This window comes from Nanorana parkeri, unplaced genomic scaffold (assembly GCF_000935625.1).
Source record: "Nanorana parkeri isolate BGI_ZX_2015 unplaced genomic scaffold, ASM93562v1 scaffold517, whole genome shotgun sequence".
Taxonomy (NCBI): Eukaryota; Metazoa; Chordata; class Amphibia; order Anura; family Dicroglossidae; genus Nanorana; species Nanorana parkeri.
Genome location: NW_017306785.1, coordinates 91,164 through 106,486, shown reverse-complemented (window position 1 = coordinate 106,486; position 15,323 = coordinate 91,164). Strand labels below are relative to the sequence as shown.

Here is a 15,323-nt window from a genome sequence, read left to right as displayed (position 1 = left end):
TGACTCAATTCTAGATTCTCTCGCTTACTCAAGACTACATATTCCATCATGCATTGCTTCCAGCAAGCAATGATAATGTTACATTGTTGGAAGTTCAAATGTTGAGTTGAAGTTCAGAAGGCAGGCTCTGTGAGAGCTTGGACACTAAGTAAGGGCATATTCACAGGGTTGAGTGAAATTGTATCAGTGCATTGAAGAAGTACATCCTATGGTCATCTTCAATAAATAAGTATACAAACTTCTAGATCAATATGGTTATTAGGAGTGGGATATAAATTCCATATGGAAATACATATTTATTTTTAGTTTTTGTCCATGAAAAATATATATAAAAAGTTGAATCTTTGCTCAAGCTGGAGTTGGACTTGCTTTATACCCTTGCAGGGCAAAGCAACACGTTTGCTTTAATCCTTCCCTCCATAGCAATTTATGGGTATGGAGAAGCATATGACTTACTCCATGTGACAATCAATAACGATGCACGGGCACTTGTTCCTTACATAGGGTGGCTTATCCTATTCCTGGCAAATGAACTGAGTGGTAGCAGTGAAGGAAATGTGAGTATGTGGTGCTAGGGAGGGGACTAAAGCAAAACTGTTTTGCCCTGCATGGGTAAATCACAGGTTCCCTTTAATGACATAATTCAACATTTTTTAACTGGACAGTATATCGTAGCATACTGTATGTGTCTATTAAAGCATTGTACAATTTCCCAGCATCATTTAAGTGTCTCTAGTGCATTCCTAGGACTCTTTTTAAGTAACCAAACACAATAGGTCATAAAGCCACAAATATGTATTTTTTTTTTTGCTTTATTAGTTTCTTATATTTTTACAATGGAAATGAAACTGTTTAGTAGTAAAACAGCAGAAAAAGGAGACACCTGTTGTTAAGGGAAGTTTAAAAAGGAACTTCATGATGATGTGATCTCCGGATATTGTAGAAATAAGGGTACTGCTATAACTCCGCTTACCGCTGTGGCTGCTATCCAGAGGTCTTCTTCTTTTAGAAACTTTCAGATCGTAGTATTTTGTTCTTAATTCAGTTCCTAGATACTACTCTGCAGAGCGCTTATAGAATTTGATTGTTTCCAGACAACCAGCACTCTGCTGAGCAGCTTATGTCACATGACACAACCAACACAGGTCTCTCATGCTGTTCCTGGGCAGGACTATTGCTGACCTCCTTCTGAAAAGTCTATTGAGTCACAGTTGTGATCCACTCATCTCTGCTAGACAACTCAACCACGTCCCTGACCTCATTTGTCTCCACTGCAGTAAAAAGATAAGTGCACTTTTAAACAAAGTGCACCCATCCCTTTTGCCGGTTTACCCTGACCTAACTTAACCTCCCCCACATCCACAGATGCATACTTACCTCAACATCGGTGACCTCTGGTGTTCCTGGCCACACCTGTGCATTACAGCCCAATAGACTTCTATGGGACCATTTATTTTCCTCTCCAGTCTCAGGACACAGTCCTATAGAAGTTTATGAGGCTGTATTGCTCAGTCAGGACAGTGAGACTTGCGGCATTGGATGTAAACAATTACCGGAGGCTGCGGCGGTCTGTGGTAGGGGAAGGTGGGTTAGGTTCGATCAGAGTAAAGGGGCAAAAGGGATAAGATTGTTTAAATTCTGTGCACAGGAAATTACAAAGCCACTGGATTTTTGTACTAGCAGAAAATGTACTGAGGCTGAAAAAGAAAACGAATGCAGCCCCCACATCTATAGACTGGTAAGCTGCAACATATTATATTTTTGTTCTTAGGTTGAGATATATTACAGTCTCAGAGAAAATGTATGCTTTTGCACTTTTGCTTTTCTTAAAGTTACTAATAGTGAGGTTTATATGAATTGCGACTTCTCAGAGTGTGTAGGTAGGAAATCGTAATCACACATTCTATCCTTTTAATAAAAGTTACACCAAGAGCTGAGCTTAAAATGCAATGTGAAGTAACTTAGATTAACTAATTGCATGCATCAGCAGCAAGTTAGCTCAATGCTGATTGGTCACTGTAGCCTGTTGCGTTTTCTCTCTGCCTTATTAAATAAGCCTATTTGTTCTATGACACTGATTAAGCACTTTTAAGCACTATTTAAAAGGTAATGTATGGCATATGTGTTGCTAATATATACAGTGTTACATCAAGTCAACAATATAATAAATGATGAAACAGACATGATAAATGGAATATGGTGGCAGATTGTAAATGAAGATGGTCACATGATTCTAGAATAGGAGCAGTTAGAGTCCGTGAAGATTGTCCCATCTCTAGAGATAACCACTGTGGAGTGAAAGACCTGGTTGGACAATCTTTTGAAAACTTTAAAGATTTCTCTCCTAAACTTAACACCAACAAATGCATACACAATGGGGTTTATGCACACGTGAGAAAGACCCAAAGCCTCGGTGACAATCATCCCAATGTCCAGGATCTTCTCCAAATAACAGTCACGACTGATAATTTTCAAACGTTGCAGGCTGTCGACAAGTTGTAAAGCTTTGTAAGGTGTCCAGCAGAAGACAAACACAAGTAAAAGGACTATAATAACCATCTGCGATCGTCGAGAGTGGTTGTGCCTGGACCTTTGAAGTGTGCAGAATATCCGAGAGTAGGAGTACACCATAAACACTAATGGAAGGATGAATCCAATGGCAAGTTCTAAAAGCTGTAGAACAACTCTCCAAAAAGTGGACTGACCTAAAGGAAAGTTATACGTGCAAAATGAGCCTTCGGATTTTCGGAAATGAAGCTCTTGCCAGGATAGAGTGCAGGAGAACACCCAGATAAAAATGCAGATGAAAACCGTGTGCAGAGGTCGCTGCTTTTTATGAAGTTCTATGGCGTGGACGATTGAGAAATAGCGATTTATGCTTATGCTCACCAAGAAGAAGATGGTGCTGTATATATTTATGGTATAAAGAGCTCCGAGAATCTTGCAAGGGATGTCACCAATGATCCAGTGAAAACTGTACTGGAAGGCCCAAAAAGGCAAAGTGAGTCCAAGAAGAAGATCTGACAAGGCAAGTTGGAACAAGTAGTGGTCTGCTAGAAGCCAAGGGGAGCGTCTTACTGTTAGCACATACATCACCAGCCCATTGCCTAATAGATCCAACAAGAAAACCACCATATAAGCAATTGGGATGAAATAGGTAGCAAAGCTACCGACTGACTCAATCGTCTCACAGGCAATGGCCTCCTCGTCCTCTGGCCCTTCTGTATATGGCTGTAGACAGTAATAAAAAAAAATATTATTATGACTACTCAGTAAACCTAAAATAGTGAAGCTATTCAAAATTATTATAAGTTAACTGAAAACACTTGCTTTCTCCTTGAATCAATAGTTGCAGGACAGTCATGCATGGAATAGGTTTACTAAGGTTTGCACATTTGAAGTTAAACACTAGGCAGATATTAATAAAATAAGTGTATGTACGGCTAAAATGTTTCCCTATTTTATTTTCAGATAACGTAAGGATAAACTAACACCCCTGTCAGCCTATATTTTGTTTTGGGTCTGCAGGGGGGAAAGCACCAAAATCAGAATGTATAAAGTCCAGATTTATTTTAATCAGATTCCTGTATCATGAAAAGCCAATGCGTTTCAAGGTTTAAAGGATCAAGCTTCATCAGGGTTTGATGCTGTTGAATGGCTACGACATCTGGAGTGATCATACTAAGTAATTACCCCTCTGAATACCTCTAATGTTATCATTCTTGTACACGCTCCGATCAACAGTACCAAGCCTTGATGAAGGGGCACTGTTTAAACTACTAAAACGCATTGGATTTTTATGATATAAGAATCTGGATATAATAAAACCTGGACTTTATATGTTTTGCTTTTGCACACCCAGTACTTACTCGAGCAATAAACCAACTTTTGGTCACCTCTACATTGCTTAAACACTTACCACTCTAAGAGTTCCAGTGCCTTACACAAGGCCGCCCTATAATGAGGAAGCCTGAGGCATCTCATTGGGGCAGCTGGGTGGTGGGGTGGTGAGGGGAGGTGGCCACAGCATCCCAGGTTGCTAAGAGCTCCTGGAAACCTGTGACACCCTGCGCGTCTTCCCACCCAGCTCACTGACATCACCAGTTGGGATGCTCTGGCTTGCGTTTCGCTAAGCTTCTGCTAACTAATGATGTCAGTGAGCTGGGTGGGCGCTGGACAACAACAGCACCCCCTCCCCAGTGACCATTCCCTGCCAGCACTCACCTCTTCAGTGGCCATCCCCTGCCAGCACAACCCCTCCCCCCTCACCCCTGAACACCAGCACATGGCCTCAGGCAGTGAATACCTTAGGGACAGCCCTGGCCGCACACCTTTCCTCTACTTCACTACTTCCCAAGCTTATTTTTTTGCTGTCTATACCCCACTGACAATACTTCTCTTCACTCCCTGTCCTGGTGACATATCAGGAAGTAAGAGGAAATCCCCTGTTAGACAGTTGTAGCTAGAACAGGTGTCCACATTTGAATGTCGATAGATGAAAGTAGTCACTTGCACTCCATGATATTAAAGTCAATGCTGTTTATTGACTGAGATAACACACATCTCCTTAGCGACGTTTCGAGACCATGCGGTCCAGTCCTCAGGCAAACAGGAGGACGGGACCGCATGGTCTCGAAACGTCGCTAAGGAGATGTGTGTTATCTCAGTCAATAAACAGCATTGACTTTAATATCATGGAGTGCGAGTGACTGCTTTCATCTATCTACATTTCACGGAGGCATCACCACCGCACCCACCCAGTTGGATTTGGGTTTCTGTCCGGTCAGGAGAGAGATGGGATAGGAGGATTTAGTCACATTTGAATGTCCTCTCATCCCCTTGTTTGGTGACAACTGTACAATTTTGGATTTCTTATCGTTTTAGTCACCAGGACTAATAGGAAGGGCAATCTCTCCAGGGGAGACCCAGACAGCAATAAAAACTGACAGAGGTTTGGACCCTTCCCCACTCTATTCAAAATAAAAGAAAATGTATGTCTTTCAAATACATTTTAATGCAGTTGTGTGTTCCTTTAAATCAGACCTTTACCTATATCTTTAAAATAACAGCAAACATACCTTTAGAAATGTTTAGTAATGACTAGAGAATTGCCGGCGTTGTATTCTTTGCACACCTTATTTCTCTTTCCTTCCCCAGTTTTCTGACAGTGGCCATGTTTACTAAGTGCAGATTACTAGCTCTCCTATTACTTCCTGGATTTCTGGCACATGTGACTAGACATGTGAATAGGACATGTGACTATGCACATCATCGCAGGGGAGGAAAATGTATTTCCCTTAGATCTCATGAGATTACAGATGACATTTCCCAGCAATGCTCTGCTGATGACAAGGCAATCCCAGGGTGCATTGCTTTGGCAAACTGAAGTCATTTTACCCTTTCAAAGCAGGAAGTGAATGCTCTGCAAGTGTAAGTATTTCACAATCACAGCATTTTACACCTGACATGTCTATGTTATTATTAATCATCATACATAGAGGGATGCATTGGTAGAATTTGATTTTTGAGTGTAAAGGTCCGCTTTAAAAATGATTAAATGCATTTTACCCACAGCTAGCATAATGATGTGAATCTGTGTCGATGTCAGTTCCTTCATCCCCTGTACAGCAGACTGGAGACTGAGGTGCAGCACTAGTAGCAAACCAAGCTCTGCTACAGTACATATACATATGCTAACAAGGAACATGCTGCCAGTATAGTAAGCAAAGTGGATGACCTCTCTGTGTGTTGCTGCTCCCTCACTGTCCAATCATTGGGCTGTCAATGAGGAAGCAACACCAATGTAATCCTTAACTTTAACAGAGAAAACGGTATCAACCTCCTGACTGTGCTGTCTGGCAGAAGTGTATGAATCGCAAAAGAGGCTGGACAGGATTACACATCCTTTCACAGACTGACCTACCAATTAATGTACTGAGCAGTTTCCCTGGTGTTAAGCATACAGTAGAACTCTGGGCAAATTACAAATGAATCCTGGACGTGGGGCTACCTCCACTCACTTTTGTCTAGGATCTAAATTAAAAAGATATACTCAACTGATTCTCAGGTCCTGCAGCGGTGACTGGCCACCTCTATCACCCTCCACTCCGGCTGTGGTAAGTCCCTTGGCCTCCACATGTCCAATGCAAGTCAGTGGACTTGTATTACATGTGAGGGCATCAGTGGGGCTTAGACCACGGGAGCCTATCTCATTGGGATCGAGGATCGGGTGATTAGCCCCACTGCATGGATTAATTTGTCACTTACCCGGAGTTCTTCTGTAAAACAAAACTAAAAAAAAAAAATCTCTTTCAGAAATGTGCAAGTACAGTATGTAGCATGTGTATGTAGTAAATCTTTTGTATTATTTGTAAAAAATAATGTTTATCACCGCAAGTCGGTTTACACACACATGTGGATTCTCAGTATGAGTCAGCTTCTGATACACCTAGTGGAAAAGGTATACAGCTGTGGTCCTGGGCAGAGAAAAAAAAAACCTAGCAAATAGATTTTAGATTGCTTTGTGTTACAGGGTGTGTGTGATTTTATACTTTGATACTTTATTATATGTTTATTAAAAAAAAATGGACTAGTAAAACAATATGTTCCCTTTATATGCCTAAAGACTATGTAAACCTTAGCAGTTCATTTCCCTTCCTTTGTTCCCTTTTGTTCGGCTAGAACTATGAGGTGAGTGAAAAGCACTCACCTCATAGTTCTCCTTTAAATATATAATTGAATGAGTTTTTTAAATATCTGTTCAATGGATGCAAAAAATACCCGTTGAGCCCACCACAAACCAGGGGAACTTGCAAGTTTTGGAGCACTCTGCGTTGCTATCTCAAGCAGTGTTATCAACCTCGCTCAGTTCACCTCTGGTAACTCCAAAACACTTCCCTCTATGTTATGGAGATGAGGAAGGGGGTGTTTTTTTAGCTCTTAAACACTTTATATCCTATGGTGACAAGTCTAAAGATACAGTAGATTGAGTGAGTGTTATACCAGGGCCATAACTACTGATCATGGGGCCCAATAGCAAAATTTAGATGCCCCCCCCACCCCTGGGCAAACCTCCTTAATGTCATTGAGCTTAATATAAAGTATGTGGAAATTAAGGACCATGTAGTAGGAGATCTATCAGCATAGTCAGTACATTTTTATGGACCAGTGCTATGGGCAGAAGTTCTCAGGGAAGAGGGGGCATCAGTGCAGGGAATTAACGTTTTAGGACTGACTCCAAATAATTAGGACTGACTCCAAATAATTAAAAGTAGAACTATGAGGTGAGTGATTTACACTCATCCTCATAGTTAGAGCCGACCTGTGACAATGAAACTGTCACAGGTCAGCTCTATTGATCGGGAAGTGAGTGAACAGATACCGTCGCTCGCTCACTTCTCGATCATCTCCCTGCAGACAGCTGTGACTTTTAATCACCGCTTCCCACAGGGATTCCCCCTTCTCCGATCCTCCAATGCTGATTGGAGTAACAGACTGGAGAGGGGGCGGGCACAGTTGGCTCTGCCTCTAGATAGGCAGAGCTCGCTGTCAATCAGCCATCTGGGTGGATCGCGACAGTATTGTGGGGGTCCGTCCCGGCTGCAGCCCTCTCAGTATATAGCGGGCAACAGCCCGCTATATACTGAGCTTTTGGTCAAGGGAGGAGGTTAGTATATGAGCATTTGTCCTACTGTGACCCTAAAGAGAACTAAAAAGGTTACCCCATAGTTCTCTTTTAAAGTCTCTCTTTAATTAAAGTCGTACATTTTATGTATTGAAATTATTATAGAAAGTAAACTTGTATTGCCTTCAAGTAATACTGCAGTTGAACAGAAGGCACACATCACTCATATTCCTTTAGTGGACCTCTCCACAGTTATAAATTTATATGCATGGCCAATGGCAATGACTATACAAATGCTAACAATCAAACAATAACTGCATCCTCCCTTCCCCAGTGTAGTATGGTAGTTGGGATGTGCATATAAGTTTATATATGCAGGTAGAAGAGGTTGAAGACAGTCAGACTGCCCTGCTGCCTGAGATATGTATAGGGAAAAATTAGCAACCAAACAAGGTTCTCAAACCTGTCCTATTGGTCATATTTGCTGCAGAATGGTTGGTCACAGCTACCTGCAGGGATCTTCAGAAAGCACAAATTGTGAGGTCTAGTTGGAAATAGCTGAAAATGTAAAACACTAATTTTCTATCTACAGTAAGTTAAGCTCGGGGGCCCCCTGGCAGGGAATGCTGGCGAGAACTATCTCAGCTCTGCCAGGAACTGGATCCTTGCCATTCCTTTTTGCACGGATGGCTGGCATCGAAGCACAGTGTTCTAATCCTCAAATGCTGCTTAACTAAGGGATCAGTTATTGAAAAATTATTTGTCAGATCTTGTGGATAACAAAGTAGAGATGGACAAATAGCATTTCCATTGATGTTATTACCTCTGTCAAAGAAGCCAATTAACTTTCAGGGCAATGTTTAAAGATACATAGGCACTCCAAATAGACTCCAAATAGACTAAGCCTGGCCATAAACGACTTGAAGGTCAGGTGATTTTTGTTAAATTGGCCAAAATTCAGGCCATGGGTGGTCTTGTCGCTCCCACCAGGCTTGACAAAACTTGATTCCAAAACCACGGGTGAAAAATTGTTGGTTGAACAGTGACTGCATTCTATTTCTATTTATGTAGTGAGGTGCTCTCACTACTTGGTAACTCAGGCATCTGTGGAGACAGACAGAAGCCTTAATTCAATTGCCGGGAGTGCAGTTTCCTCCATCCACACTATTTAATGTGGATTGGAGAATCAAGTGATCTGTGTATGGCTAGCTTAAAGTTGCCCATACACCTTACGAATATCGGCCGATTTTCGTATGCGATACGCGTTTTCGTACAATTTACACTGCACATGCGCAAACGAAAATACGTGCGGTGGATTACCGCAATTCGTCCAGGTGCTTTTTTAAAATTATTGCTGATTGAACCTTGCGCTAATCGGGGCAGGTTGGGGCCGCTGTACGAAAATTGTACGACTGTTCGATCATCGGACGAGAAGTTTCGTCCGATGATTGCAAGGTGTATGGGCAGCTTAAATGGGTTCTAAACCCTCCGTTTTTTTTTGCTTATATCTACTGCTAGCATGCAGTCGATATAGGCAAGAAGTGTAAAAACAAAACAAAAAAAACCAGCTTAAAATCATTTTAAACTTACCTCGTTATCGCCGCTCGTTCCCGCGCCGAGAATCAGGAACTGCTCGTACGGCCGCAAAGGATCGTGGGGCGGGCGCATGCGCAGTTCTGATTCTCGGCCGGGAGACGAGCAGAGACGCAAGGTAAGTCTATGGACGCGTGCACCCGCCTGCAGACACCGCTGGATCGGAGAGACAGAGCAGTCAGCGCTGGATCGGAGTGACGTCACACCGCTGGAGGGACAGATGAAAACATCAGGAAAGAAGAGGAAGATCGGAAAAAGAGACATCATTTAAGGTAAGTGCTAACATTTACATTGGGGGGAGGGAAAATGTTTTTTGGCTTAAATGTCACTTTAACTTAGATGTGAAATGTGCCAGGACTTTTTTTAACTGTAAAACATTGCCCGCCCCAATAATATTTCCAAGACCTCAGCATTAGTTACATATCCTAAAACAATCATTTGTATTATGGAGAAAACATTCATATTTGATTGTATCTCTTTGCTGTTCGTGGTGTTTGTCAGACCTGGTATTGCATACTGTCTGTAAAAAGGCAAAAACAATAAAAATTGCATCTACAAAAACTTAGCAAATTAGGGGTTTGGCTAACTTCGTACAGCATCATGCTACTAAAATAAAAAAAAAAAAAGATACAAAGCATTTGTCAAAAAAAACTTAAACATAGCAAATAAATCCAAACATTCACGTCTTACCCTATTATTATGTCAAGCATTTTTTGTAGCTTGATATTACCAATTTTTACGCTTATATGGCAGTAGAATTCTTTAGGTCAGTAAAAAAAACACCTCAGATTTTCATTCTACAGCTGTTCCTATAATAGGTTGCCATTGTGCAGCGTTTTATTTTAAGTAAATCAGGTAAAAGGCATCCAGTTTTTAGCAGAGCTTTAGATAGGTTGCTTTGAGTTTCCTATTTTTGTCCAGACTGTGGCAGATCAGCGCTAGCAGCGCATGCACTTAAAGTGTGTAAAAACCCAAAGACAAAAATTTCATACGTTACAGTTTAACAGCCCTTAGATGTGGTGGTTGCATTTGTTTTTTTTCTTCAGCTTTTTGCTTATTATTTTCACCCGGTAATTCGGCAAGTAACGCACTTCTCGTTCAAGGGTGACAATCAGTGACCTTACACCTTTTTCAGCACTTGCTTGCTGTGGAACGGGTAGGAGAGCTTAGATGCCGAAGCTAGCCGAAGGATCGGCCGAAGCTACCGCCAGATCCTTCGGCAGCTTTGTGAATAGACCCGTATATATTCTGAATATATAGATGCTGTGTAGGACCACTCCAAGCTCGCTCCAGTGATGGACTACAATCTCACAAATTGTTTACTAATTTGTATTGAGATTGTAGTCCATCCTGGGAGTGAGCTTGGAGCAGTAACTACTTTACACACACACAGGGACCATGGGGAACAAAAGTAGCCACCCTCCATGAGTAAGGACAGTGTCAACACCAATTCAGAGATGATTTGATGATCTACAGCCGAGTGATACACAAATAAGATACATTTTTGTTAATAGTTAAGGTACTTGAATGCATTTTTAAGATTTACCTCCGGAGGTTACAGTAACTTTAAGTCTAAATAAAGCAGAGAGATGGGCTAAATGATTTTCTCCTATTAATCCTGAGTACAGGGACCCAAATATTTGCAGGTTTTGATATAGATTGTATAGGATTGCATATCTCTGTGTTTAGGTCAGAGTGTTAAGCTTTGAGAATACATTACATAGAAAAGCATTCACTACAGTATGAAGGACTAATAAATGCGTTGCTATAAAAATGTTATTAAATGAATATGAAATAACTGTTTCTGATTAAGTAATTGTGGGTTACTTCTATAGTCTACCTCTATTTGTTTACTGTCCATTTGAGCTGAGTGAGAATCCCTTGAATCCCTATTTGAATCCCTTTTTTAATAAGATGCATGTTAGTAATACTTACGTAATCGTATGCGGAGGTCATCCTGCAATATATTACGATAGAAGCCTTCAAACTGGCTGCAGAATAAGAGAGAGGATACCTTGCTTCCTTTAAAGAAGACTCCAAAGCTTATAAAGCTTAAGTCTGAGAGTGATGAGGAGAAGGGGCTGTCTGGGAGGTATGAGAGGGGAAGTGGTTACTGTAAAAACTCCAGCACAGATATTATGTAGCAGACATGCATTACTGAAAATATTGTTGCTATAGAAAATAACATGATTAATAATACAAATAGTGCAACAGAAAACAATGACTTTTGAGAAAACCTAAATCCAGCTGTTTTTGGGTAATCTGAATCACAGCTTACACGACAAAAGTAAGTATAGGTCAGTCAGGATGTGGGCTAATATCAATGGGCAAAGTGACCGAGTCTCTTTAAAATTAGTTTTTCTACCTTTTTGCTAATTAAATTGGTCGATATAGAAGCACTCACGGGCAGCAATGTATTAAGTTTCGTGCTGCCCTAGGCAAAACGAAACTTGGCACCCCCCGCATCTAAATTTGTTCCACCCCTTTCTTTTCAAGACATTTTGCGTAACCTGTCAAGTCGCTGGATACAGCTTCTGACAGTTTGCGCTATTAGGCCTCATTCACACTGCTTAGAGTTCGCCCGTACAGATCCGTGGGACGTGCACGGCCGTGATTTGTACACAGTAGCCTGTTCTCTATGGGAGGACGCAGCCGTACGCTCACCTGAACTGCACATCCGTGCGGGTGCGGATGTCCGTACTCATACACAGACAGGATGGATCTGCGCCCGAGCATGGACACCCGCACCAGCATAGATGTGTATGGGCCAACTCTAAGCAGTGTGAATGAGGCCTTAGTGTTGCAGGGAAGCCGTGGTCTCAGGTGGGCTGGAAAGGATCTCTGGTGGGCACTGCAGGATGTCAGGCTGAGACCACCATAGATCCTGCACATCCCACCATAGACCTTGCACAGAGACTTTAAGGTGGGCTGTGCAGGATATATGATGGGCTGTGGAGGATCCCTTTCCCTGCACACATGCTGCTCCTCTTACCTGCAGCTCCCCAGCCTGCTTCCAGGACATGCCACTTCTTCCTCCAGCCACCAAAAGCATCTTACTGCGTCCCGGGCCAGTGCGGTCAGAAAAAATTGTGCATGCAGCATTTTTTCTGACCGCACCGGACCAGAACACAGGCATTAATGTGCCATGCACTCAGGTGCAGGTGATCGCACTGCGGCCGAAGGGCGTGGCTGCAGTGCCAGACTTCAATGCACCACCATGCCCCCTCCCACTCCTGAACACAGGGAGCTGGCCGGGATGCGATCCAGTGCATTCCGGCACCAAATCAGGCCGGAACACACTGTTTGTGGTGTGAACTAGCCCTTAGCATTTTATTGTCAACGTTTCGACGGAGCTCAGTCCTTCTTTATCAACACACTGTTATACTATTTATATATTTAAAAACATTTAAAGCGGTTGCCCAGGCTGAAAAAAAATCTCTTGCAGTGCCCCCCCTGCTCTGCAAGGGTCAAATGCTAAATGCTTGCTAAAGCAGACCGTTACCCCCTTTGACTAATAATCACCTCAGCATGCAGCTCCTGCATACTGATAAGAAATCATCTTACATTCATTAGTTAAACATATTTTTCTTTCACTTACAATTATTATTTTTTCCACTTCCTGGTCCTCTTGGGCTTTAGTGATGTAATGTGCCCAATTGTTGCATCCTGGAACTTTACATTAGCAGTTCATTGCTGGGAAATCTCATCTGTAATCTCATGAGATCTCAGGGAAAGGCATTTTCCTCCCCTGAGATGAGCGCTGTATTATTTAATGACCTCATCAGAAAGTCCCAGGATGATTGATCTTTTAGGAGGCAGGGCACACCTTTACATCAAGGCTGTATCACAGATGTCAATTTTATCCGTTCCAACATTCCCTGGTCTTGTGCCTAAATTGGCACACACATTCAAATAACAAGCCACAGAAAATTGATATCTGCATTACTCCAGTCCTGGTAACATTCCTGCATAGCAGCCTTCTTTCTGAGTTTCTTCGCCAACATGGGCAGGCATAGACAGAGAAGAAACCCATTCATACAGTTGAGTAAAAATTTAATTGAGGTCAAAATCATGGTCCGGATAGATTAGACACCCAGTCTGTGTCTATACCATGGTCCGCCTTTTAGGCTGCATTCACTCTAACAGCTGCACTACAACACACAGCTTACATGAACATGTTTATTCGAAACAGATGGTGGGGCGGGAGGGTTGTTTTTATTTGTTATTTTTTTAAATCTATATGTACTTTATTATCTATATGTAATTTATTATTCTTGACTTTTTGACTTATTTATTTGAAAGCATTTTCAGGTGATATGTCCTCATCATTATGTAAACATCAGGGGTCTATTAGACCCCTGGTGTTTTCCTTGTCCTTCAATACAGACGATCGGGCATATGATTGTGCTTGATCATCTTTTTACTCAGCACTTCAACTGGGTTTTTACAGCTCTGATGCACGTCCTGACACCCTCTACCATGGTCCCAGGCCTCCCAGAGAAGAGAGGGACTCCATTAACAATGGTGGAGGACTGGGACCAGGCCCGGTATGGTGGGGCTGGTAATACCCCCCATAGGTGGCCCTGCCTGATGTCATTGGTTGCTAGGATGCCAGCAGTCCTAGAAACCAATGACTAAAGCTAAACCAATGACCATGACTAAAGAGTTGGGCACTGTTAGGCCGCCATAACTCAGTGCAGGTCAGTGATCACGGTCCAGATAGAACTGCCACTTGGTCCATGTACAGATCGCGGTCCGCCATTTAGTGATGGCTGGTGTATGGTATCCCATCCAGTTATGAGTGAAGGCTGTTGGGTGGAGACATCCACTGGCTTCTTATATCATTCAGGAAATGCAGCAGTGGCATTTTCCTGTGGGAGTTCTCCTCCAGCAAACCCTGAAAACAAAAGTCTTACACATTAATTATCAAATATATTCAAAGCCATTAAGCCAACAAGAAAGTAGACATGTAAAGGCTCAAGAAATTTGTTGTTTTGTTTTGGATGGATTCTTTTTTTTCGGATTTTGAAAAAAAAACCCAGCATGGGGTCCACCCAAATTCCTACCAGACCCTTTAGGTCTGGTAGAAATTTAGGGGAACCCCATGCCCCAATAAATGCATGGGGTCGCTTACAGAATCACTTACCAGACTCTTGATGCAAGCAGCGGCCTGGGAGAGCAGGAAAGGGGAGGACGATCGTGTGCCCCTCCCCCGCACCATACCAGGTCACATGCACTCAACATGGGGAGGGTGCTTCACCAGGCAAAGCACCTTGTCCCCATGTTGTGAGATCAAGAGACTCTTCCCACACAACCCTGGCCATGTGGTTTTGGGGGTCAGCAGGCAGATGGGCTTATCTGAATCTGGGTGCCCCCTTTATGAATAGGTGCACCCAGATATCACCTTCCCTCCCTTGTGAAAGACTGAGGGGTAATTCTTAACCCTTCTCATTCACTAAACTAACTAAAGGTAGTAAATAAACACACCAAACCGGCGACGGGGATTTTTACTTTCGTCAAGTTGGCGAGCGGTAGGCATTGTGATCTACATTGCTGGACAATGTGATTGACAGTGGATTTACAATGTGGGACATTTTTTGGGGGGGAGGGTTTATGAATAAAACACTTGTCAACAACTGTGTGTGTTTATTTATTAAAAAAGGACTTTCAAACCGGTGTGGCATGTTTATTTACTATCTTACTGTTTATTTGGTGGATGAGAGGGGGTAACAACTACCCCTAACTCATTCATGAGGGGGGTGACATCTAGGTGCCCACTTCATGAAAGAGGGTACCCAGATTCTGATAAGCCCCCTGCCCACAGACACCCACAACCACCGGGCCAGGGTTGTAGGGAACCCTCATTAACATAGGAACAAGGTGTTTTGCTACGTGTCCTCTCCAGTGAAGTACCCTCCCCATATTCAGGGCATGTGTCCTTGTGCAGTGCAGGAGGGGAGGGGGGCATGCGATCTCCCCTCTCCCCTTTTCCTGATCTGCCAGGCCGCTGCTCAGATTAAGGGTCTGGAAAGGGATTTTTTTTTATTTTGCATGGGGTCCCCCCTAAATTTCCTACCAGGTTCTGGTATAAAATGGGGGGCGGGGG

At 42.6% G+C, this 15,323-nt stretch overlaps 1 protein-coding gene across 1 annotated transcript in view; it reads right to left on the bottom strand.

Moving 5' to 3' along the window:
- Window positions 1–2,217: 2,217 nt before the first annotated feature.
- Window positions 2,218–15,323, bottom strand: part of LOC108790965 (C-X-C chemokine receptor type 3-like) — a 61,965-nt gene continuing 48,859 nt past the window's right edge. Inside the window, exon 4 of the mRNA XM_018561325.1 lies at window positions 2,218–3,231. Coding sequence (XP_018416827.1) covers window positions 2,224–3,231 — 1,008 coding nt within the window. The 3' untranslated portion in view covers window positions 2,218–2,223. The remainder of the gene's footprint in view (window positions 3,232–15,323) is intronic.